Below are 24,321 nucleotides of genomic sequence, written 5' to 3'. Positions count from 1 at the left end.
ACCAAAAGAAACTGAATCAGCATTCTGTAAATCTAAATGATTTTACTCCCAAAAGATTTTCTGACCATCTTTTGCTAAGTTCCCAATGATATATTATTAATTCTAGAAATTGCTACAAGCAACTGTCATTACAGTTCATTATGCAGAAGGACTACAAAACTTCTAGGAGAGAACTGCAAAGCAATGAAATAGTCATTTTACATTGTGTACTATACTACATAGATTGATTTTTATATCAGTGAGGTTTAAATGCAGGGACTACATCAATATTTAACTACAAAGTGGATCAAAAATAAACCTTGTCTGGCACAGAGAAAGGCATACAGATGAATGGATTAGAACCAAGAATCCAGAAATAAACCCATACATCTAGAGTCAACTGATTTTCAACAGGGTTGCCAAGACAATTCAATGGGGAAAGAATAGTCTTTTCAACATAAGGCGCTGGGACAAATGAATACCCCATGGCAAAAGAATGTGGACTCCTACCTCACGCCTACCTCATGTATATAAAAATTAATTCAAAATGGCTCAAAGATCTAAATGTAAGAGCTGAACTATAAAATTCTTAGAAGAAAACGTAGGTGTAAATCTTCACAGCCTTGGATTAGGTAATGGTTTCTTAGATAAGACACTAAAAGTACAAGCAACCTAAGAAAAAACAGACAAATTAGACTGAACCAAAATTAAATACTTTATTAAAATTAAAGACTTTTTTTTTTTTTTTTTTTTTTGATGCACCACTCAGCATGAGGGATCTTAGTTTCCCGACTAGGAATGAAACCTGTGCCCCCTGCAGTGGAAGCGCAGTGTCCTAACCACTGGACTGCCAGGGAATTCCCAAAATTAAAAACTTTTGTGCAGCAAAGGATACTACCATGAAAATGAAAAGACAATCCATAGAATGGGAGAAAATACTTGTAAATCATATGTCTGGTCTAATGTCCAGACTATGTAAAGTACTCTAACAACTCAACTTTTTATTAAAAGACGGATAAACCAATTAAAAAATGGGCTGAAGATCTGAACAGACTTTTTTTATTTTTTTAAAGAAGACATATGAATGGCCAATATGCACATGAAAAGATGTTCAACATCACTAATCATTAGAAAATGCTAATCAGGGAGTTCCCTGGTGGCCTAGTGGTTAGGATTCCGGGCTTTTACTGCCATGGCCTGAGTTCAAACTCTGGTGGAGGAACTGAGGTCACACAAGCTGCACAGCATGGCCAAAAAAAAAAAAGAAGCTAATTAAAACTATAATGAGGGCTTCCCTGGTGGCGCAGTGGTTGAGAATCCGCCTGCCAATGCAGGGTACACGGGTTCGAGCCCTGGTCCGGGAAGATCCCACATGCTGCAGAGCAGCTAAGCCCATGTGCCACGACTACTGAGCCTGCGCTCTAGAGCCCGTGAGCCACAACTACTGTGCCCGCGTACCACAACTACTGAGTTTGAGCTCTAGAGACTGCAAGCCACAACTACTGAAGACTGTGCACCTAGAGTCTGTGCTCCGCAACAAGAGAAGCTGCCTGGGGCATGGCAAGGAAGAGTAGTGCCCTCTCACTGCAATTAGAGAAAGCCCCGCGTGCAGCAATGAAGACCCAATGCAGCCAAAAATAAAATAAGATAAATAAATTAAAAAAAAAAAAAAACCATAATGAGGGGGCTTCCCTGGTGGCGCAGTGGTTGAGAGTCCGCCTGCTGATGCAGGGGACACAGGTTCGTGGCCCGGTCCGGGAGAATCCCACATGCTGTGGAGCAGCTGGGCCCGGGAGCCATGACCGCTGAGCCTGAACATCCAGAGCCTGTGCTCCACAATGGGAGAGGCCACAACAGTGAGAGGCCCACGCACCGCAAAAAAAAAAAAAGAAAAGAAAAGAAAAAAAACCCCATAATGAGATAGTACTTCATACCTACTAGAATGGCTATAATAAAAACAAAACCAAAAATAGAAACAAGCATTGGTGAGGATGTAGAGAGATTACACTCGCACATTGCTAGTGGGAATGCTGGTGCAGTGGCTTGAAAAACAATTTGGTGGGGACTTCCCTGGTGGTGCAGTGGTTAAGGATCCGCCTGCCAATGCAGGGGACATGGGTTTGAGCCCTGGTCTGGGAAGATCCCACATGCCACGGAGCAACTAAGCCTGTGCACCACAACTACTGAGCCTGCGCACTAGACCCCGTGAGCCACAACTACTGAGCCCACGCACCCTAGAGCCCACGTGCTGCAACTACTGAGCCTGCATGCCTCAACTACTGAAGCCCACGTGCCTAGAGCCCGTGCTCCACAACAAGAGAAGCCCACACACCGCAATGAAGAGTAGCCCCTGCTTGCCACAACTGGAGAAAGCCTGAGTGCAGCAACGAAGACCCAAAGCAGCCAAAAAACCCCAAAACAACAACAACAACAAAAAAACACAACAATTTGGTGGTTCCTCAAAAAAATTAAAAATATAGTTACCATGTGGCCCAGCAATTCCATTCCCAGGTATGTATTCAATAAAAATAAAAATATATGTCTACATAAAAACTTATACATGGGGCTTCCCTGGTGGTGCAGTGGTGGAGAATCCACCTGCTAACGCAGGGGACACGGGTTCAAGCCCTGGTCCGGGAAGATCCCACATGCCGCGGAGCAACTAAGCCCATGTGGCACAACCACCGAGCCTGTGCTCTAGAGCCCACGAGCCACAACTACTGAAGCCCGCGTGCCTAGAGCCCGTGCTCCGCAACAAGAGAAGCCACCACAGTGAGAAGCCCGTGCACCACAACGAAGAGTAGCCCCTGCTCGCCGCAATTAGAGAAAGCCCATGCGCAGCAACAAAGACCCAACACAGCCAAAAATAAATAAATAAATTTATTAAAAAAAAAAAAAACGTATACATGAATGCTCGTAGCAGCATTATTTATAATAGCCCCAAAGTGGAAGCAACCCAATGCCTAGCAACTGATGAACGGGTAAATGAAACATGATATATACATTTAATTGAATACTATTTGGGAATAAAAAGAAATACATGCTACAAAATGAATACCTTGAAAACATGATGCTAAGTGAAAGAAGCCAGTCACAAAGGACCACAAATTGAATAATTCCATTTATATGAAATGTTGAGAATAGGCAAATTCACAGAGACAGAAAGTAGACTGGTGGTTGCCTAGGGTTAGGGAGGTTGGGAGGAAATGGAGAGTGACTGCTAATTCATTGTGGTGATGGCTACACAACTTGGTGAATATACTAAAAGCCATTAAATTATACACTTTGGGTAAAATGTATGGTATGTGAATTTTGTCTCAATAAAGTTGTTATATAAAAATATTGGTCTCTACTCTTATCAATGAAAGCAACAACAATAAAACTAACCTTGAATACTTGAGAACCAGGCTCATTATAAGTTTTGGCATTTTTTGCTAGGAGATCTATATCTTTGGCCATTGCATGAACACTCTTGTAGCTTCCATTCTATAGTAAACAACAAAATATAGCAGTTCCTCTTAAGCAACATGACCTTTAAAAAAAAAACCTCTACGTAATTTTAAACTGTCACCATATTTTAAGACTTCATTGGAAAGTATACGTGTGTCATCTTCTCTTTTATAAATTATTACTATGGTCCATTTACAAAACAGTTTTTGAGATAGGTAACAAAACCAGAGCTACACTATTCTCATAAAAACAACTTACACTTTTTAAAAAATCAAAAAAAGTAAAAGTTATTTTATTTAGCAAACATATAGTGTTTACTGTGCCAACCACTGTTCTAAATGCTTCATGAATACTAATTCATTAAAGAGTATAGACTTTGGAGCCAGACTGTCTGGATTCAAATCCTCACTTTTCTCATTAGTTGATGACTCAGGCAAGTGACTTACCATCTCTGTGCTTCAGTTTTCTTATCTGTAAAATGGGAATAACAACAGTATCTACCTCATAGAGGTGTTTTAAGAATTAATTAGCTAACACATAGGAATTCTATCTAGGTGAGTGTTACTTGCTGCTATTACTGCTGAAGACACAGGGAGGGGGGCACTCAAAGAGAACAAAGTCTCTATTTTCACTAACCTTACACTCTTAATGTCTGTTGTAGGTAACTTTTACTCTGAGATATCCTAAAACTATTTGGAAGCAAATAAAAATAAACAACAAAGCTTTTGTTCCCAATGTACCTTTCACAATCAGAAATGGCGATGACCAATGCGCTTTAATTTTTGTCCTAAGGTCAAGATTTACTATGCCAATGAAAATTTTCCTTTCCTTCCACAGAAAAAAATGCAAAAGGGACGCGGTGTTTACTCCTCCAACGCTATACTCAGTAACATCTCTAATTTGTTTACATTATATTGCTAGTAACTCCTTACAGAGATACCTGCTTCTCTGTTTTTCTAAAAGGCCCTAAAAAATGACCACAGGCCAATCTGCCCTAAATGATGTTATTTTTACATATGGTCACCTTCATACCTGTATCCTCTGGGCAATGGTCTTGAGGTCTATAGGCTCCTTAATTATTGCATAATAGTCTGGATATTGCTGGAAGACAAAACCCAAGCATGCTTAATAAGTAAAAGTATCCAGCTAATGAGAAAACAAGGAAGTATACTGACTATCTGTTAATCAATTGAGCAGCTTTGTGAGATTAAGGCTAAAGACACAGTTATTCAGCATATTGTTTGTTATATTTGAAGCAGAAAGCATTTGATTTTTACAAGCTTTATGAGATACCCAACAGCATGTTGTAGGACTTTACAGTTAGTATTTGGTAATTATCACTATATAACTAATACACCACAATTTAATGTTTTTAAATTTTCTAAATTCACAGATCACACAATTTTAAATTTAAGATGCCAAGATATCTATGCCAGGAAATGAAGCAAAAGAACGTTTTTGAAGGGCTTATTATAAGCTCTTTTAATTTAGCAATCTAAGTAGCACAATTATATCCTATTTCATATAAAATACTAAGGATCTACAAGAAGTCAGGTTGCAAGATTTGTTAGCTTCATGTCTAACTTAATGCTTCTACTTATCTCAGTCAAAATATTTCTTTTCAAAATAAAACACATTTTCAATGAAAATACATTAAAGAATCAAAGCAAAATTATAAACAATTTCTGATTTCGTATCAAATATTAGCTCAACAAAAGAAAAAGAGTTAAACATTTAGAAGAATATACTCGAAGGGTTTCACAAAGCCTGGAGTTCATTCACTGCCCTGAGTCTCTCCTACAGGTTTTATTCCTTCGAGAAAATAATTGAAGTCAACCAAAAATCAAAAGTTGGTCTCTTCAGTGGGGGACAAGTGTCGAGGAAAGTCAGACTGTGCTCTCCAGGCTCTTCCTACCTGTTCAAATCCTTGGAGCCCAAAAAACAAAAACAACAACAACGAGAGACCACAGTGTTCACTCAATTACTGGGCTAAAGGGATGATCTCATTTCGTCTGAACCCTCAGCTTACCCCTCTCTATTTTCTTAACTCTACTCCTTTCCTTCCTTAGATCAAACCCCTTGCCTGCCCCTTCTCTCCAACAATTCTACTTCTGAGAAACAATTCAGAAGACAAATTATGGCAGAGACGCCCAGGCTAGGGTACAGCATAAAGCAAGTTGTTGGCCCAGGTATTCCCAATCTACCTCTCCCACTTAGCCAGTCTCACTCAGGAAAGATTTATAAAGGAAAGGCAAGGAAAGACCTTCCAGGTCTCAGTCCTTGTTGTCTTTCAAACTGTCACACCCCAAGGGACCAATGGGAATCTGCTTTCCCATATCAACTCCTGCTGCATGGTGTCCCTGAAAACCCTCCCAGAATAGGGGAACTGGGTAGTAATGTTTTAGTCATCCAACTCACCCTTGGTGGCTTGATCACTACTGATTGTATCATGCAGAGTAAGAATAAATCCTGAGTAAAGACTGTACTCTTTTCTTATTTCTTTATTGTGATAAAAAATACATAAAATGTACCATTTAACCTTTTTAAGTATACAGTTCAGTGGCTTTAAATACATTCACATTATTGTGCAACCATCACCATCATCCATCTCCAGAACTTTTCACCTTCCCAAACTGAAACTCCATACCCATTAAACTACAGCTATCCACCTTCCCCTCCTGTCATCCCCTGGAAATCACAATTTTACTTTTTCTATGAATTTGGCTACTCTAACTACCTCCTAAAACAGGAATCATACAATATTTGTTCTTTTGTGACAGGCTTATTTCACTTAGCATAATGTGTTCAGGGTTCATTCTTACTGCAGCATGGGTCAGAATTTCACTCTTCTTAAAGGTTGAATAATACTCCATTGTCTGTATATACTACATTTTATTTATTCATTCACATGTAGAGGAACACCTGGGTTGTTTCCATGTTTCAGCTATTGTGAATAATACTGCTATGAACATGGTTGTACAAATACCTCTTTGAGACCTTGCTTACACTCTTTTGGTATATATCCAAAGTAGAACTGCTGGCTCATATGATAATTCTATGTTTCATTTTTGAAGACTGTCTTACTATTTTTTCTTTCCTTGAAATTTTAAATGTATGACCAATATAATCATTATATTTTTCTAATCAGATCCATGCTTAGGACAGCAGTGGTCAGATATGCTTTATTTCTAATGTTGTAATTGTCCTACAACTAGTCACATTGTAAATAACTAGTCTTGTTGATGACTGATGGGTAAAGCTGCATGCTACCCATCAGTCAACAAGCACTTCTTGCAAGCCTCTGACATGCTGGGTTCCAAATACGTGGCAGGGACACAAAAGAAAATATGTCAGCCCTTGTCCTTAAGAGTTAGATAAAAAAACGAAAATGGTCACAATGGAGTTAAGCATTATAGCAGAGTACTTCTAAAAGTATATCTTTATCTAGAAATATAAGAATGCAGAGGCCACAGAAATTTTTCTAGTTCCGAAGGCTAAAGTGGAACTTTAGCTATGTTAATCGCTTCTTGGATGTGAAGCCACAAGGGGTTCTAACACTTTTAAAGGGTTTCATTGGTCTAGAAACCCTCTTCGTCTTTGGGGTAGAACAGTACTTATTAGGTCTCTCTCTCTTCTTTATCACCAGACGATCAAAGAGAACTAAGAGAGGAAGAACTCATTTATCTTCCTCTCATTCTGTCTCCTGAGTAGAGAATGTGGCTTCTCTTTTATAAATAAAAGGCTTAGTTTAGCTGCTTATTTTATCTTTTTCTCCCCCCTCCCCTATTTGATCATTTAAGAATTACTAATCTTAGAAACAACCCAAATGTCCATCAACAAATGAATGGATAAACAAAAAGTAGTAATATGTGGTATATACATACAATGGATTCAGCCTTAAAGAGGAAGGAAATCTTGACACATACTACAACCTGGATAAACCGTGAATATACTACGCTGAGTGAAATAAGCCAGACACAAAAGAACAAATACTGTATGATACCTCTTAAATGAGGTATTTAGAGTAGTCAAATTCATAAAAGCAGGACTGTGGTTTCCAGGGACTGGCAGGAGAGAAAAGTGGAGAGTTATTGTTTAATGGGTAGGAAAATGAAAAAGTTCTGGAGATGGATGGTAGTGATAGTTGCACAATAATATGAATGTACTTAATGCCACTGAACTGTACACTTAAAATGGTTAAAAGGTAAATCTTATGTTATTGTATATTTTACGACCATAGAAACAAAAAACAAAAAGAATTACCAATCAAAAAAACAAAAACACAACTTAAAAAAAATCCACAATCTTTTGCTGAAGTAAAATGACAGAACATATCCTATGTGCTTACTGCTGAGACCATGAGGAGGATCTCTTGGCTATCTCCAATGCCTTGCATTAGCCTTACTTTATTTACTAAGAACTAACAGAATTTCTGAAGTACTTAAAAAAAATAAACCCAAAAAACACTTTAATCCACCTGTCTTCAACTGCATCACTTACCACTTTAGAAGGCAGTTTCTGAAAAAGTTCGCTAATGAGACGTCCTGATGGATTTGTGGCTACAACTATGGCTTCAAGAAGCTGCTCCAGGATCTCCTTCAAGTAACTTGGAGAAGACTGGGAAGAGGCGATTGTTAAGGAATGAGAGAGGGAAGAAATAAGTACCTTGGTGAGAGAAATCCAAAAATAAATGCTGATATTAAATAGCTTCTAAAATTTTACAGCTAATTCAAAAGAGCAACTTCTAAACAATACTTATTTTAAGTACAATTTTCAAGAATACCACAGAAATTCTCTGATGCTGGTCATGAGGGGTTATACTCCCACGACAGCATATTTGAAACTAATGAGGCCACTCATATTATTTCAGTAACTAAATCCTTTGAATCAGGTCCTTTTACTGAACTCTATTCACAGCAAACACTCCACAGTGAAGTTAAAGTGTCATATGTGTGAAATGATGGAAATGCATACCTTTCAAGGGTCTGAGTAACTGAGATGGAGAAAACGTGCCCCATGATACCTGCCCATTTCTGTATCTGCTGTTCACGTCTACTGAAATCTTGGTATTCTGGTGGAACAGCTACATACTTCTGGAACTACATACTTTTAACTATGGGGTGCTCTGCCAGATCTAACAACCGAATTCAAGTTATATCTAAATTGAATGGAGGGCTTCCCTGGTGGCGCAGTGGTTGAGAGTCCGCCTGCCGATGCAGGGGACGTGGGTTCGTGCCCCGGTCCAAGAGGATCCCACATGCCGCAGAGCGGCTGGGCCCGTGAGCCATGGCCGCTGAGCCTGCGCGTCTGGAGCCTGTGCTCCGCAGCGGGAGAGGCCACAACAGTGAGAGGCCCGCGTACCGCAAAAAAAGAAAAAAAATTTTGAATGGAGATTAAGCCAACTGATGCAATCACTTCTGCTCTCCACACTGGCTGGCTTACTCCTACCTTAGTCACTGTTTCAATATGGGAAAAGATATGCCCCAAAGAGTAGGTGGCCAGGGAGGGTCTAAGTCTGAAGCCAGTTTCTACAGCAGCAGTCCCCAAGCTTTTTGGCCCCAGGGACTGGTTTCGTGGAAGAAAATTTTTCCACAGATTGGGGGGGGTGGGTGGTCAGGCGGTAATGCGAGCAATGCAGAGGATGGTTCAGGTGGTAACGAGAGCAATGGGGAGCGGCAGATGGAAGCGTCGCTCGCTCGCCTGCCGCTCACCTCCTGCTGTGCAGCCTGGTTCCTAACAGGCCATGGACCCTTGTTCTACAGTCAGAAATGGGATGTCTCAGTCAAGGTTTATATTAAATAGTACTTTAAGTCCAAACCATGTTTTGGGCATATAAAGATTAATGGTTAATTCTGGTTTAAATCATAAAAGCACTAGTATTTTTGTCCTAATCCAACAGAAGTCTTATTTAGTAAAGTCTCAATTTTAAAGTCCAACATTAAGCCCAGAGAGAGGGTACTGACATCTCTTGAGCCTACCAGCACAGCACCTGGCAAACAGACACGCAATAAATATTTAACATATAAGATATGTGATTAGCTGAGACTCCCCAACCACCTAAGCTTAGAGAAGAACCAAGATAACACTGATGAAAGCAGACGAAAATACTCGTATTTAAGTCATTTACTTACTAGTTAAAACATGACACCACAGAGTAAGCTTCAAAGAGGTGAGTTATGTCCTGCAGCCAAGATTCCTCTTCTCCCAACCCAACCAGCTACTTTGGAAAAATGTTGCAGGTGACAAAGGGAGCAGGGAGTATGAATGCATTCACATAACTTATTCTTTGGGTGTCCTACTATTTAGTTGCAGAAGAGAGATGCAATTCCTTTTACTGTTCTTTTTCCTCTTTTTAAACACGTGTGTTCATTCAGCAAGTATTTTTCAGTACCTACATGTCGCGCAGAGTCTAGATGCCAGAATAGGTGAACAAGGTAGTATCTTTTGTGGAGCTATCATTTTACTTGAGGAAGACAGAAAGTAAACACATAAACTAATTCTAAATATGTTATTTCACATATAGTGATAAAAACTATAGATCACAGAACAGAGTGGTGTGATGATGGGAAAGGAGGAGCACAGAGCAAACAATTTGACAGAGTGGTTAGGAAAGTCTTCTCCCAGTTTACATTATTTTAAGTGATGTTAGAATAATGCAGAAGACATAGTCATAGGCAGAGTCAAAGGAAGCGGAAGTAAGAGCAACTGCAAAATTCCAGAGGCAGGAACACACCTGGCATGTTCTAGGAACCAGCCTAACCCACAAAAATATTCCTAACTAAAGTGACTCCATCAACTTTCCAACTTTCAATCACAACACTGCCTACCCTTACAGAATATCTCAATATAGCAATACTGGACCAGTCCTTGATAATATGAAGATTCTCTTTAAAACTGAGCAGGAAATATGCATTAATGTAAGAGCAATTCATGAAAGCAACCATGCATGTTACATGTAGTGCAGGATGTCCTAGGATCCCTTGTAACTGGAGTGGGGCTCGCTGGCTGCGTGTCCCTTTACCCTCCCACTTACCAACACAACTGCACAGAAAGCCCACCTGCCCACTGGGGCCAAGAGAAATCACAGGCAGGGGCCTCATCCACCTCCCAGTAGTCTATCTATCACCTATTCCAGTGGCACACTTACTCCTTCGGTCACTGTGCCTTGATTGTCTTGCCCATCTTCATCATCATCTTCATCATCTGCTTCTCCTTTCTGAACAAACTCATTTCTTGTTCGAAGGTACAAATCCCAGAGTTTGCAAGCAGCTTTATATTCAGGAGAATCTGGCTGTACATTAGCAAAGAGAAGAGAAAAAAAATACCACTTTAGTATTTTATTGTAAATCAATTACTACTTTTAAAGCATCCTGTTCAGCAGATTGGTATTCTAAGACATAACTTTGAAAACTCTATTACAAATTTAAAAATTCTTACGAGTAGAAGATACATGGGCCTCAATTCCTCTTCTGAAGAACTAAGTGTATGTTTTAAAGGCATTCTGGAATCAAATTATTTTATTTATTTATGCCCTATCTCATTACAGAAAGACTTGAAGAAAAAAATAAATGATTTGCTAAATAAAGGCTAATTATTACTAATACACTAAGAAAGGCAATTTAAAGGATAAGACCCAACTTAAGGGATACAAGACTAAAGGACAGAAGCTAATGATTGTCCTGATTATCACTTCTATTTTTAAACTATTTAACACCTTATTTGAAATATTTTCTTTTCCTGAAGTACGGTGGGGATAAACTAACTAAAACTTTCCAGTAAGAACAATGCTGGGGGACTTCCCTGTTGGTCCAGTGGCTAAGACTCTGTGCTCCCAATGCAGGGGACCTGGGTTTGATCCCTGGTCAGGGAACTAGATCCCACATGCCACAATTAAAGATCCCGCGTGCTGCAACAAAGACCCCCCACGCCACAACTAAGACCCGGTGCAGCCAAATAAATATTAAAAGAAAATGAATAATGCTGGATGCAATGTTAAACAAACAGTAAAGCTTTAAAAATGTATCCATGTGCTGCCAATAAGGAGTAAGCAATGTTCATAAAAGCAAGAATAGAGTAAAAGCAGGAACCCGGATGAGCAAGAACACTGCCCTCACCTGAGGGCACCTATAAGACAAGATAACCTAACCTTTAGTTTTCAAGCCTCCTTGAGGCTGCAAGGACAAGAGATAAAGGCCAGGGCCTGCCCAAAGCTGGGAATCCAAAGGCCATGGATGCAGTGTAACTGGGAATTCAAAACAATTCAGTTTCTCTGCTGCCAGGGAAAAGGAAGACTACCCACCTCAACCTCCACCCAGCTAAACCCATGGCACTGTGGAGAGAAGAGAGGCATGAGAGGAATCTCCTCTGAGAACTCTTCACCATAAGCTAGCCCTAACGAAGAGAGGCCAGGTGCCTGGGATAAGCAACAAATCTTCTCTAGATGAACCCAACTTCAATCTAAGCCTAAGTCTCCCTATAGATAAAGTTCCAAGAAATGTAAGCTCATAGTCAAAATTCATGAAACACACAAGAATAAGAATCACAAGAGGACTTCCCTGGTGGTGCAGTGGTTGAGAATCTGTCTGCTAATGCAAGGGACATGGGTTCGATCCCTGGTCTGGGAAGATCCCACATGCCAAGGAGCAACTAAGCCCACCCACCACAACTACTGAGCCTGCGCTCTAGAGCCTGTGCGCCACGACTACAGAGCCCACGTGCTGCAGCTACTGAAGCCTGCGTGCTTAGAGCCCGTGCTCCACAATAAGAGAAGCCACCGCAATGAGAAGCCCACACACCGCAACAAAGAGTAGCCCCTGCTTGCCACAACCAGAGAAAGCCCATGCGCAGCAACGAAGACCCAGTGCAGCCAAATATCAAAGGGAAAAAATAAGAGTCACAAGAGAAAGCTAGCAGAAATGACAGCAAAGACACATGCAAATAATTCAGATATTGAATTATCTGCTACAGAATAAAAAATATGTTGAAAACGTTTAAAGAAATAATAGGATTGAAGACATAAGCAATCCCCCAAATAAAAACTACTTCGAAGACATAAGCAATCCCTAAAATAGAAACTACTTCGAAAATAAGAAAAATATAAACATTAAAATGTAAGAACTCAATAGATTGGTTTAAGAGCAAATTTCAAAGAAAAATGTAAGAACTAGGGGCTTCCCTGGTGGCACAGTGGTTAAGAATCCGCCTGCTAATGCAGGGGACATGGGTTCGAGCCTGGGTCCGGGAAGATCCCACATGCCGCTGAGCAACTAAGCCCGTGCGCCACAACTACTGAGCCTGTGCTCTAGAGCCCGTGAGCCACAACTACTGAAGCCCGTGCACCACAACTACTGAAGCACGTGTGCCTACAGCCCGTGCTCTGCAACAAGAGAAGCCACTGCAATGAGAAGCCCGTGTACTGCAACGAAGATCCAGTGCAGCCAAAAATAAATAAATAAAACAAATAAATTAAAAATATATATTAAAAAAAAGAAAAATATAAGAACTAAATATATTACCTAAAAAGCAATACTGACACAAAAAAGGGGACTACAAAAAGTTAAGAGAAATGGAAACCTAAGAGAGTTCTAATATAACATCCAGTCAGAGTTCTACAAGAAGAGAGAATGGGGAAAGGGCAATATACAAAGACATAATGGCTGAAAACTTTCCACAACTGATGAAAAATACCAACCCAAAGATTTAGAAAGATCTACAACTCCCAAATTCTATAATAATAAGATATTCGTATCTAGACATATCACAGTGAAACTGTAGAATATAAAAGACATAAAGAAGATACTAAAGATAGAAAGAAGACAGGTAACCTTCAAAGGAAATACAGTTATACTGACTGATGATTTCTCAACAGCAATACAAGAATGAAGAATAAAGACAGTAATATGTTTGTAAGTAAAAAAACTGATTATATAAAACAGTAACATTATTTTATAGGATTAAAAATTTATCACAATAGAAATAAAATACAAAACATCAATAGCATAAATAAAAAGATCAGAGTTACATTATTCTAAGGTTTTGCATTATTTAGAAGGGCATTTAAGATACCGATATTTATTTATTTATTTATTTATTTATTTGGCTGCATTGGGTCCTCGTTGCTGCACGCAGGCTTTCTCTAGTTGCAGCGAGTGGGGGCTATTCTTCATTGTGGTGTGTAGGCTTCTCATTGCGGTGGCTTCTCTTGTTGTGAAGCATGGGCACTAGACGCACGGGCTTTAGTAGTTGTGGCATGCGGGCTCAGTAGTTGTGGCTTGCGGGTTAGAGCACAGGCTAAGTAGTTGTGGCACATGGGCTTAGTTGCTCTGTGGCATGTGGGATCTTCCCAGGCCAGGGCTCGAACCCGTGTCCCCTGCATTGGTAGGCATATTCTTAACCACTGCGCCACCAAGGAAGCCCCAAACTCTACACTTTAAAAAAGAGTGTGTGAATTATATCTTAATTAAAGAAAAAATATATACACACAGCATTAAGAATAAATCTAACATTTTTGCAGAATATTGATGAAAAAAACATTTAAAGCTTTGCTAAAAAGACAAATAAATGAAGACATACCAAATTCACAGACTGGAATAATCAACATCACAATTATGTCAATTCTCCAAAATACAATCTACAGAGCCAATGCAATTCCAATACAAATTCAAACAATCTTTTTGGTGTTTGTTGACTTAACACACTAATATTAAAACATATAAAAATAATCAAAACAGTTTCTTTGCCAGATAAAGAATTATAAAGCCATAGAAATTAAGGTAGAAATAGAATAGCCCAGTTTTACATAAGCTGGCCAGAACAAAAGGAACAGAATAAAAGGCCACAAAGAGACCCATGAGCACATGGAATCAATGCCAGCACTAACACCACAGACAAATGTGAAGAAGATGACCATTTCAGGGTGCTGCTTATACCTGTGGAAAAAAAAATAGATCCCTACCTCAGAGAAGACAGAACAATCAATCCCAGCTGCACTAAAGGCTTATATACAAAAAACAAGAAGAAAATAAATAACTTTTAGAAGAAAATAAGAGAATATCTTTATAATCTTTGGGCAGGAGAGATTTCTGAAACAAGATACCAAGAAGGATAAACCACAAAGTTAAAGACTAATAAATCTAACTATATTAAAATAAAAAACCTTCTGTTCATCAAAAGACACCACAGGGACTTCCCTGGTGGTCCAGTGGGTGGGACTCCACGCTCCCAATGCAGGGGGCTGGGGTTCGATCCCTGGTTGGGGAACTAGATCCCACATGCATGCCGCAACTAAGAAGTCCACATGCCACAACTAAAGATCCTGCATGCTGCAACCAAACATGCCGCAACTAAGACCTGGTGCAGCCAAAATAAATACATAAATATTAAAAAAAAAAAAGACACCACAAAGAGTGAAAAAATAGCCAAACGGTGGGAGAAGATATTTGCAACACCCATAACCAAAAAAAGGATTAATATCTAGAACAAAAAAATTTCTGAAAATAAATATGAAAATGACAAACAACCCAAAAAAGAAACAGGCAAAAGATTTGAGCAGACACAGAAGAAACAAGAATGGGTCATAATCATATTAATCTTCAGTTTTCTTTACTAACAAGAGAAATGCAAACTCAAACTACCAAATGAAAAACCACTACTTATCTACCAGCCTGATAAATATTAAAAAGCCACACAATTATCAAATTGGATGTCTTCCAAATTTAATGCTTTCTTACCTTATAATAGGCCTTTGCATTGTTAAACAGCAACTGGAAGTCAGCAGTCAGCAGATTAACATCATCATACTCTTCCATTTTTAGTTTCTGTTGGATTTTCATCAAGTCAATGGGCTGAGAAACCACTTCATAATAGTCTGGTTGATTTCTGTCAATAATTTAATGTTTTTTAAAAAGATATTTATTAATCAAAAGCCCATAAAAAGTTATGTCTCAAAACTCTGTGGTAATGTCCAGTACTCCAAGTGACAGAACATACTAGATGTACTCTCATTACTGGAACTGAGAGGGAATAACAAAAGCAAGACGAATATGCATGCCCTTTTCAAAATACATATTGGTGATACAGAAACCTAAATTAGCATCTGTGATAGTCTTTTGTATGCTAAATATTTAAGATTTATGGCACCAACACTATAACGATGTCAATGGTATCTCCTGCAAACGAAAATGACTTACCTTTCATGGGGTTCAATAATGGCTGAAAACAGGTATGTTCCAAAGCTCTTTATAAAATTACAAAATGGATTATCTTTCTTCAGGTAGTGACCACAGAACTTTGTCTGCCAAGTGCTATCAAGTGCCTAGTATATATGCTGCTCTAACATCAAGTACTAAAGTTACAAAAGAGAAAGATGAGGCCCTTGGCACAAGGAGCTTACCAAAGATAAAAGGGCATAAGACATGAACAAACATGACAAAACAAAAAAGGCATGGGAATGATAAACAGAAAATTAAGGATAGTGGTTATCTCTTGGAGAGGAGGGGATCTTTAAAGGTAGTTACAATAATTTCTTAAGTTGGGTTTTGGTTCATGGATGTTTATTATTATTCCTTCTGGATTTTTTTCAAATGGAGTTCCATGAGACAAGTAAACCTTCTGCAAAATTATCTAAGCAACTATTTTTCACAATTCTCCCTCAGGGGTAGATAAAACTCATCCTGGATGTGTAAAAAGGTAAGTTACTACATATGAAGAATGTTGTCATTAAGGTTTTAATCTCTCCTGGGACACTGGCTGACATGTTTTAGCCATGTATGTATGATATATTTAATTTTTTTAAACTTTTTGCTTTAACATAAAAATTGTAAGAACAGTACACAGAATGTTTTTTCTGAACCATCTGAGAGTAAGCTGCTGAAGAGTTGTGTGTTTTTCCTACAAAAAAGGACCACAGTTCAATCATCAAAATCAGAAAATTCACTTTGATACAGTCTCACCATCTAATCCTCAGAACCCATTTATATTTTGCCAACTGTTCCAAAATTGCCCTTTATAGCAAAAGGATCAATGTGAATCATGCTGCATTCAGTTATGTTTCCCCAGTTTCCTTCACTCTGAAACAGTTCCGTAGTTTTTCCTTGACTTTCATTATTTTAATACTTTTTTTTCTTTTTTTTTTTTTGCGGTACGCGGGCCTCTCACTGTTGTGGCCTCTCCCGTTGCGCAGCACAGGCTCCAGACGCGCAGGCTCAGCAGCCATGGCTCACGGGCCCAGCCGCTCTGCGGCATGTGGGATCTTTCCGGACTGGGGCACGAACCCGCATCCCCTGCATCGGCAGGCGGACTCTCAACCACTGTGGCACCAGGGAAGCCCCAGATCTTAATACTTTTGAAAATTATACGCCAGTTATTTTGTAGAGTGTCCCTTAATCTGGGGTTGTCTCTTCTCCTGATGAATAAATTCTGATGATGCTATATTCATCTCACTGTATTCTATCAGGTGGCGCTTGATTTCAACTCATGCCACTACTTACATGAGGTTGATTTTGGTCACTTGATTATGGTCTGCCAAGTTCTCAACTGACCAAGTTACTCTTTTACTTCTTGTACTTTATGGAAAGGTAGCTCCAGGCTATGTAAAAGCCTGTGACACGGCTACTGTCCACAACCCCTACCCCATACCCCCACCGCTTGTCTCCCTTGCAGATTCGTATCTTGCTCAGCTTCACCTAATGACTGTGAATTCTCCAGGAAGGGAAAGGAAGAAGAATAAATTAAGTTTTTAAACCCTTATCAACTACTTACGATTTTAGTGAACTATAAAAAGTACAAGGGGATAAAAGGAGTATTCAATCTGCTATTCAAAGAAAGTGTAAGAACATAAAGGTCTCAGTGAGTAACAACAAAGGCCCACCCAGGCCTAATATCAATGTTGTCAGTGGTACCAAGGGACTTTCTCAGAGTGAGCATTAGGGCTTTGTTAACTTGCTATCCTAGATGGCTCTCTCCGCCTGGGCCTGATGGGCCATAGTCCACTGCTCCTTGCTAAAGCTGGGCCTCAGCAGCCTCTCAGGCTTGGGGGATTATCTGTAGAAAATTGACAACGCAATGAGGACACATACCTAGAAAGGACATTATCTCCCAGAAGCTCTGCTAGGGGGTTGCTCACAAACATTTTCAGAATTGCCATATAGAAAAAAAGGTCAGGATCCTAACATTCCACTCTATCTAATGTGGTCAAAACAAGGTCCCCCCACTTTGAAAATGAAATAGCTCTAACTGATTTTTCCCACTTAAATCAACATACAGAAAAGCATAGAAAAGTAAAAACTGTCCCTATTCATCCAGAGTTAAAAGCACTATTAATATTCTTCCAGGGCTTCCCTGGTGGCGCAGTGGTTGAGAGCCCGCCTGCCGATGCAGGGGACACGGGTTCGTGCCCCGGTCCGGGAAGATCCCACATGCCGCGGAGTGGCTGGGCCCGTGAGCCATGGCCACTGAGCTTGCGCGTCCGGAGCCTGTGCTCCGCAACGGGAGAGGCCACAACAGTGAGAGGCCCGCATACAGCAAAGGAAAAAAAAAAAAAAAAAAAAAAAAAAAAATATATATATATATATATATATATATATATATATATATTTCTTCCAGACTCTGTGCACACATACACACACACATAGGATTGTGAAGTGTATGTCTTAAGAGCTTTTCTCTTTCAACAGTAGGTGAGGGCACCCTGCCATAATATGGCCAGAGAATAGTCAAAGCATAACTAAGAGTTTTAACCAGAAAAGTGAGAAACACTCTGCCCGATGTGCAGAGCCTGCTGGCTACCCCTAAACCTATTTTGCCTCCTTCCCAAGATGACAGCATTCTAAGCTCCTGACTGGGTACTAAAGGCCAAATTCTTAGCCACGTTGCAGCTAAGTTCTGACCAATGCAAGAGCTGAAATGTACCATGTCCAGGTCACATCCTAACATGTTTCTTTTTTCCTATGGGCCAGAAGGTAGTTATGGTGGTGAGCCATCTCAGACCATGCAGACAAGGGCGATACCCCAAGCACAGCAGAATAAAAAGACAGACAGTATCTCAGCCCTGAAGACCTCACAGAATAGGACCTGTACATGAGAGAAAGCAATTGTTCTTGTTTCAGCCATTGTTAATTTGGATGTCCTAGTACAAGCAGCCTAACATATTAATCAAAACAAAATCTCAAAAAGAGATTCACAATTGCATGGCTCTGAGTAGTACTTCTTCCCACAAGCTCTTGAGAAAACATGCATTCCACAGAGGAGGAGCAGAGATGCAGGCAGGCACAGCGCTGGAGGGAAGGCAGCAGTGCTCCTGAAGTACTGCATCATGGAGGCTAGAAGACAGTGTTCCAGCACCAAAGGCCTGTATTTTCTGCCCCTCAGCTGGTGGAAAGCAGGCAGCAGAGGGGCAGTTCTTTTCCATGAGGTGCTTGTGTACTACAATATGATGCTGCTTCTCTATACAACATACTGGTTAAGAGCACAGGCTTTAGAATCAGAAAAACCTGAGTCTGAATTCTGGTTATCCTCAATAGTTCTGAGAACTTGTACAAGTTGTCATCTATAAACTGTGATAACAACACTGCTCAGGTTTAAACAAGATGAGGCCTGGAAAGCACTTAGTACTGTGTCTAGCATGTAGTAAGCAATAAATATGGGCTTTTATTAACATATGCTAATTAAATGACAACCTTCAAAAGATTGTTACTGATAAACTAACTGAAATCTGGAGAGGGATTTCATTAAAAAAAAAAAACTCTTATTTTTTTGCATGACTAATTTACAGAGCTCTCCTCATTCAGGATGATGACACTACATCCTTGGTGGCTCTGCTCTTTGGAGTGAGAGGTTTGCCTCCAGATCAACCTAGAGCTTGTTGGCTTCCCATTGAGGCATCAACATTCATGAATGGATCTAAATCTTTAATTAACTCATTGTATTAGTTTCCAATTGTTGCTCTAACAAATTACCACAAAATTAATGGCTTAAAACAGCACAAATTTATTTTAGATAGGTAGGGAGATAGATAGATCCTAGTGGTTCTGATTCTCTGGAGAACCCTGACTAATATGGTCTTCCAATTTCATTCTTCTTTTTCAGGATGGGTTTTTTTGTTTCTGCAAAAAATTCTGTTGGGATTTTGTTAGGTTTTGCATTGACTCTGTGGATTGCTTTGGGTAGTATTGGTATCTTAACAATATTAAGTTTTCCAATCCAAGAACGTGGGATATCTTTCCATTTATTTGTGTTTTAATTTCTTACAGAAGTGTGTAGTTTTCAGTGTAAAGTCTGTCACCTCGTTGGTTAGGTTTATTCTTTAATCTCCTTTTTGGATTGTTCACTGTTAGTGTATAGAAATGCAACTGATTTTTGTGTACGTTGGTTTTGTATCTTGCAACTTTGCTGAATTCACCTATTACTTCTAAAAGTTTTTTAAAAACAATCAAGACTGTAAATTTCATGTTGTATGTTTTTTACAACTAAAATTTTTTTCTTTAAGACAAATTTTTTTTAAATGCGCTTCGCTACACCTAGACAACTGAAACTAAAATCTAGACCCCAGTATCATCTAAGCCATTCCTTCCAAAGGAAAACTCAATTATTAAACACTTTCAACTTGGATCTGGGACCAAACCCCTCCCACTCACCTTCGCTTTGGTGCCCTAATGAAGAGTTCACAGAGAAGCCTGCCCTGCTCATCCTTATAGTCTCGGATGGTGTTGTAGAGTTCATGGCACACGGCAATCTACACATAGGAAAAGGAGAAAAATCACCAGAAGAGTGAACAGAAAGTCAGTGTAGGGGTTCTTAAAAAAAAAAAAAAACAAAACATAAAAGGCCAGTAGAGAACGATGAATCCCCAAATTCCCACATGGGAACCCAAGTCTAAAGTATGCTGACAGTATCTCTCCTTATTTAAAATCATTTAAATGATTAAATCTTTCATCAGAATATGTTACTGTTCTTTTCCTTTAAACAAAATTAGTTCATATCACTCTTGTTTAAAAATCATCCAATAGAGGGCTTCTTACCAGTCAGAGAATAAAATCTAAACTCCTAACACAGAGTACGTAGGGTATACTCTGGCTGGGCAGACTTTGCCAGTTTCCTTCTCCCTCTTGACCATCTCTCTGTAATCATAACCCATCAAATCCACTCCTGATCCAGCCCCTCTGCCTGGAACACCCTTTCCCAGTGCTCTGCAGGGCTGCTGCCTTCTGATCACAGAGAAATCTTTCCTGAAGGTATGGGCCAAAACAGCCCATACCATCCAAACTTTTCTTCTTAGCACTCATCACTAGCTGAGGATACTTTATTATTTATTTGTTCATCTGTTTACATTCTGCTTCCCCAACAGAAGCATCTAAGCTCCATGTGAAAAACTAGCTTGTCTTACACATAGCTTTATCCCAATCACCACAACAGTGCTTGGCACATGACAAGCACACATTTACTTGAATGACTATATAACGTAACAAAAATGATATTCTTTATTATTTCATAATATTAAATTACACTATTCCTGTAAGACTTCTGGCTAAGTGTATACTTTTCATGTTAAGAATATCAAGCCAGAGGAAAAAGAAGCTGAGAGGCCTTGCATCTTAACTGCTTATCATTAAAGGAAAGGTAGGGAATTGTGCAGAAGGCAGAAACTGTGATCTGAGTTACTTACAGGGTCTACAGTCGGAAGATTGGAAAGTCTCCTCCTTTTCCTGCTTGGGCCTGGCGTGGACACAGAATGGTGCCCATCATCAAAGTCTCCGCTGACACTACTGGAAGGGGAGGTAGCTCTTCTTCTCTTGGAACCCATGGAATCCAACTTCTTCTATAAGAAATAATTAGCCATGTTCTTACACTGAATTTTATACTCTGCCACCAAGCCCTCAGTTGGCCACTTGCCACAAAGCTTCTGGTTCACTTAGGAGCATATTTTCACGGTTTCAAAGAAGCTTAACTATGTTTTTTTCAATGCAAGTCCTGGACCTTGCTTTAGCCCCTTCACTTACCAGAATGCTACACTTTCAACTTGGATGGGACAAATTCAGCAACAGTATACTCATCTGTATTTACCAATTTTGAATGACTCAACCACTTCTGGCCCCAAATTCACCCTGGACTGGAATTTGGAAACCCACATATAACGGTACACCCACATATAATGGTGTGTTGGAGGTACTGATCCCTCAGCCCCTGAGGCAGTCAGGCAGGCCTCAGGGACAGAGTCCCTAAGGTGGTCACCTCTGGAGTCATTAGCCTCATCTGTTTTCCCCAGTGTTTCTTATGATTATGATCACTTTCCAGGTGGGCCAGGATGTTGGAAAAAAAACAAAAACCAAAAAAACAGGAAGCAGACCCTGAGGCAAATTAGTGCAAAAGGGTAAGGGGACAGAGGATTAACCTTCTAGCGTTTTAGACGTACCCTAAAATTAACACACTGAAAATGAATTTTCTCCATTCATTAAAGAAAGGTCCACAAGACATACTCCAGAAAACACTCAACATACTTGCCATACCTATGCTAAAGTAGCAAAATTGCATTTTGAAACTTTTCTGTCAATCCAGACTAACCTCCTTCTCAGTTATGAGGTACTCTAACCCCATGAATCCACAGCTTTACATTTCAGTAGATGATCTTGAAGAGCACCCCAGAAGTGAGGTTTTAGGCCCTCCTTGGCCTCCCAGAAACGTGTAAATATTTGCTCTAAGTTTTAGGCAGGCTGCTAAGTAATCTTAACACAGCTTTACAAATATATATATATATTTGACTATAACACAAGAAATGCAACCACTGAAATGATCTGCTACAGCTAGAGGGTAAGGGTGCATACCTGACAAAGTCCTACAATGCTTATACAATTTAAAAACAGTATCAAATAGCATATTGTGATTTCACAGGCCTTTCTCTAAAGCAAAAAGAAAAAACTGATCCCAGTGTCACTCATCAACATTCAATTTCAGGAAACTAAGACACCAGTAGCTGAAAGAATGGGTTGTCAGTAGTATGGAGAGAAAAATTGGGGATCTCCAGGAAACAGAAGGCAGGAGCAAAACAAACCAATAAATAAAAAATTCTGGTAACCAACTAACAAACAAACTAAGTCTCTTATCTCTTCCTCTGAATTACAGTCCACATGGTGTTTAAAAACAGAGCCTAATATGATGATGTTCCTTCCTCTAGGACTTGGTTTGTTATACAGTGTTATTAGTTTGCAATCGGCCACAAATGGCTAAAGCTTCAAAGGGCTTAGGCCAAGGCCAGCCAACTTTTGTTGATTTTTGTTTGTTTTATAAAAGGCTGATAAACTGGTGTCAATTCATTAAAATGAAGAAACTAAGGACCAAGCTTTTGTAAACAATCTATGACAAGGACACAAGTGAATCTGATGAACATAAGGCAGGAATCTTTACGAAAAGGATAACAAAATTTAAGAAAGGTGGACGGGAAAAGGCAAGGAAGGACAGAAAAGGGAAAGGGTGTAGATGATCAGTAATTTACCAGCTTTACCAGAGCACAACCAGCTCCTCGAAAAGCCAGTCTCCTCATTATGTCTGAAGGCCAAGTGAAGCCAGTGGGAGAAGGCAGGGCTTTAGAAGTGCTGATTCAGTGTTAATATATTCAAAACTGAAAGAGAAGAACAAGGCAGAGACAGGGGAAATAAAAAGAAGGGTCAAAGGAGTAAAAATGAGTACGAATAGACAGAAAACATTCAAGCAGAACTGCTAAAGATAAGAGATCTGGAGAAAATAGGCATATCAGTTTTCTTGCGCCAATCAAACAGCTGCAAAGGCTCAGGCACTAACAGTACCTGACATTTCTTCCATTTTAAAACCAAATGCTTTTCACATGCATAAAGATGCCTCACTGAGGTTCCCCTTTTACTCACACGGAATGACTGTCAATTCCAGGAACGAAGCATGCCTGCCCAACTGCCCCCTAGTCAATAAGAGCAGAGTTCAATCACAGAGCTGGAATGTAGAGTGAACACATGTGGAAGGCTCACATGTGACAGCAAGTGTTACCAAGCTGGAACAAACCAAGAATGGCTCATGTGAGCAAAGAGTATGGAAAACTCCTCCCCACCAAAAAAATTCAGAGAAAGACATTTCTCTCCAAAAGTCCTATCAGCACTGAAAAGATATCACATACAACTTTAGAAAGGTTACAAAAAAAAAGCCTTCGACCATTTGGCAGGAGGTCAAAATTACTTTTATAAATAATCCGCTGAAAATCAAATGACAAAAAATGTAAATCACTGGAGGGGGGGATGTTTAGACCACACAATATCCCAAACTCTTTGACTCATTAATTTACTTTGATAAGAAAAAAAAGATTCAATTTAAGGATAATTTTCGAATATTTTCTCATCCAAGGAACACATTTTAACATGTATTTTGGAAGTTTGGCTAGAAAGGCAATGTGGCCAGGTGGGTGGGAGGAGCAATAGGACCTGAGTTTAGAAGACCAGGATAAGAGACCCAGGTCTTCCATCTCTATGTTTGATGTTGCTTGAGTCACAACCTCTCAGATCTGTTTCTTCATTTCTAAAATGAGAACAGTAGTGTACATATCCCCCCTGGATTGTTATGACAGTGAAAAATGTATGTGAAATCACTTTGAAATGTCAAAACACAACAAAAATGTTAAGTTTTCACTCTAGGATTGCACGCTGTCTTGGGCACAGGAACAGCACTTTATCCATTTTTGTAGCCTGACTTATAGCATAGTTTCAGTGATCAACTTATCTATTTAATAAAACATATTAAAAGTGCACTTAAGTGAGACATTAAAAAAAAGTTTGCATAGTTTCAAAGGCCTGTGAGCATCCATTCTGTGATTCTTTTTCTATAAAGAGAAAAGATTCTGAAACTTAGTTACAAGTTTTTAAATGGCACTGATTACAGTCA

General features: G+C 39.5%; 1 protein-coding gene across 16 annotated transcripts in view; it reads right to left on the bottom strand.

The window, feature by feature from the left end:
- Window positions 1-24,321, bottom strand: part of PBRM1 (polybromo 1) — a gene marked incomplete at its 3' end in the record, with an annotated part of 101,729 nt that overhangs the window by 75,339 nt on the left and 2,069 nt on the right. For 6 of the 16 annotated variants that reach the window (XM_081246329.1, XM_081246330.1, XM_081246324.1 and 3 more), the window contains exons 2-9: window positions 22,922-23,038; window positions 21,089-21,241; window positions 20,061-20,158; window positions 15,159-15,306; window positions 10,577-10,720; window positions 7,930-8,046; window positions 4,462-4,530; window positions 3,367-3,465 (exon numbers count right to left, since the gene is read on the bottom strand). In XM_081246329.1, coding sequence (XP_081102455.1) covers window positions 3,367-3,465; window positions 4,462-4,530; window positions 7,930-8,046; window positions 10,577-10,720; window positions 15,159-15,306; window positions 20,061-20,158; window positions 21,089-21,241; window positions 22,922-22,960 — 867 coding nt within the window. In that variant the 5' untranslated portion in view covers window positions 22,961-23,038. Of the gene's footprint in view, window positions 1-3,366; window positions 3,466-4,461; window positions 4,531-7,929; window positions 8,047-10,576; window positions 10,721-15,158; window positions 15,307-20,060; window positions 20,159-21,088; window positions 21,242-22,912; window positions 23,039-24,321 lie in introns of those variants that run through there. The other 10 variants (XM_081246322.1, XM_081246323.1, XM_081246332.1 and 7 more) reach the window with 2 other exon arrangements.

This window comes from Mesoplodon bidens, assembly GCF_964165515.1.
Source record: "Mesoplodon bidens genome assembly, chromosome: 10".
In the NCBI taxonomy this organism is placed as follows: Eukaryota; Metazoa; Chordata; class Mammalia; order Artiodactyla; family Ziphiidae; genus Mesoplodon; species Mesoplodon bidens.
Note: the sequence above shows the minus strand (reverse complement) of the source record. Positions and strands in the feature narration are given on the sequence as shown.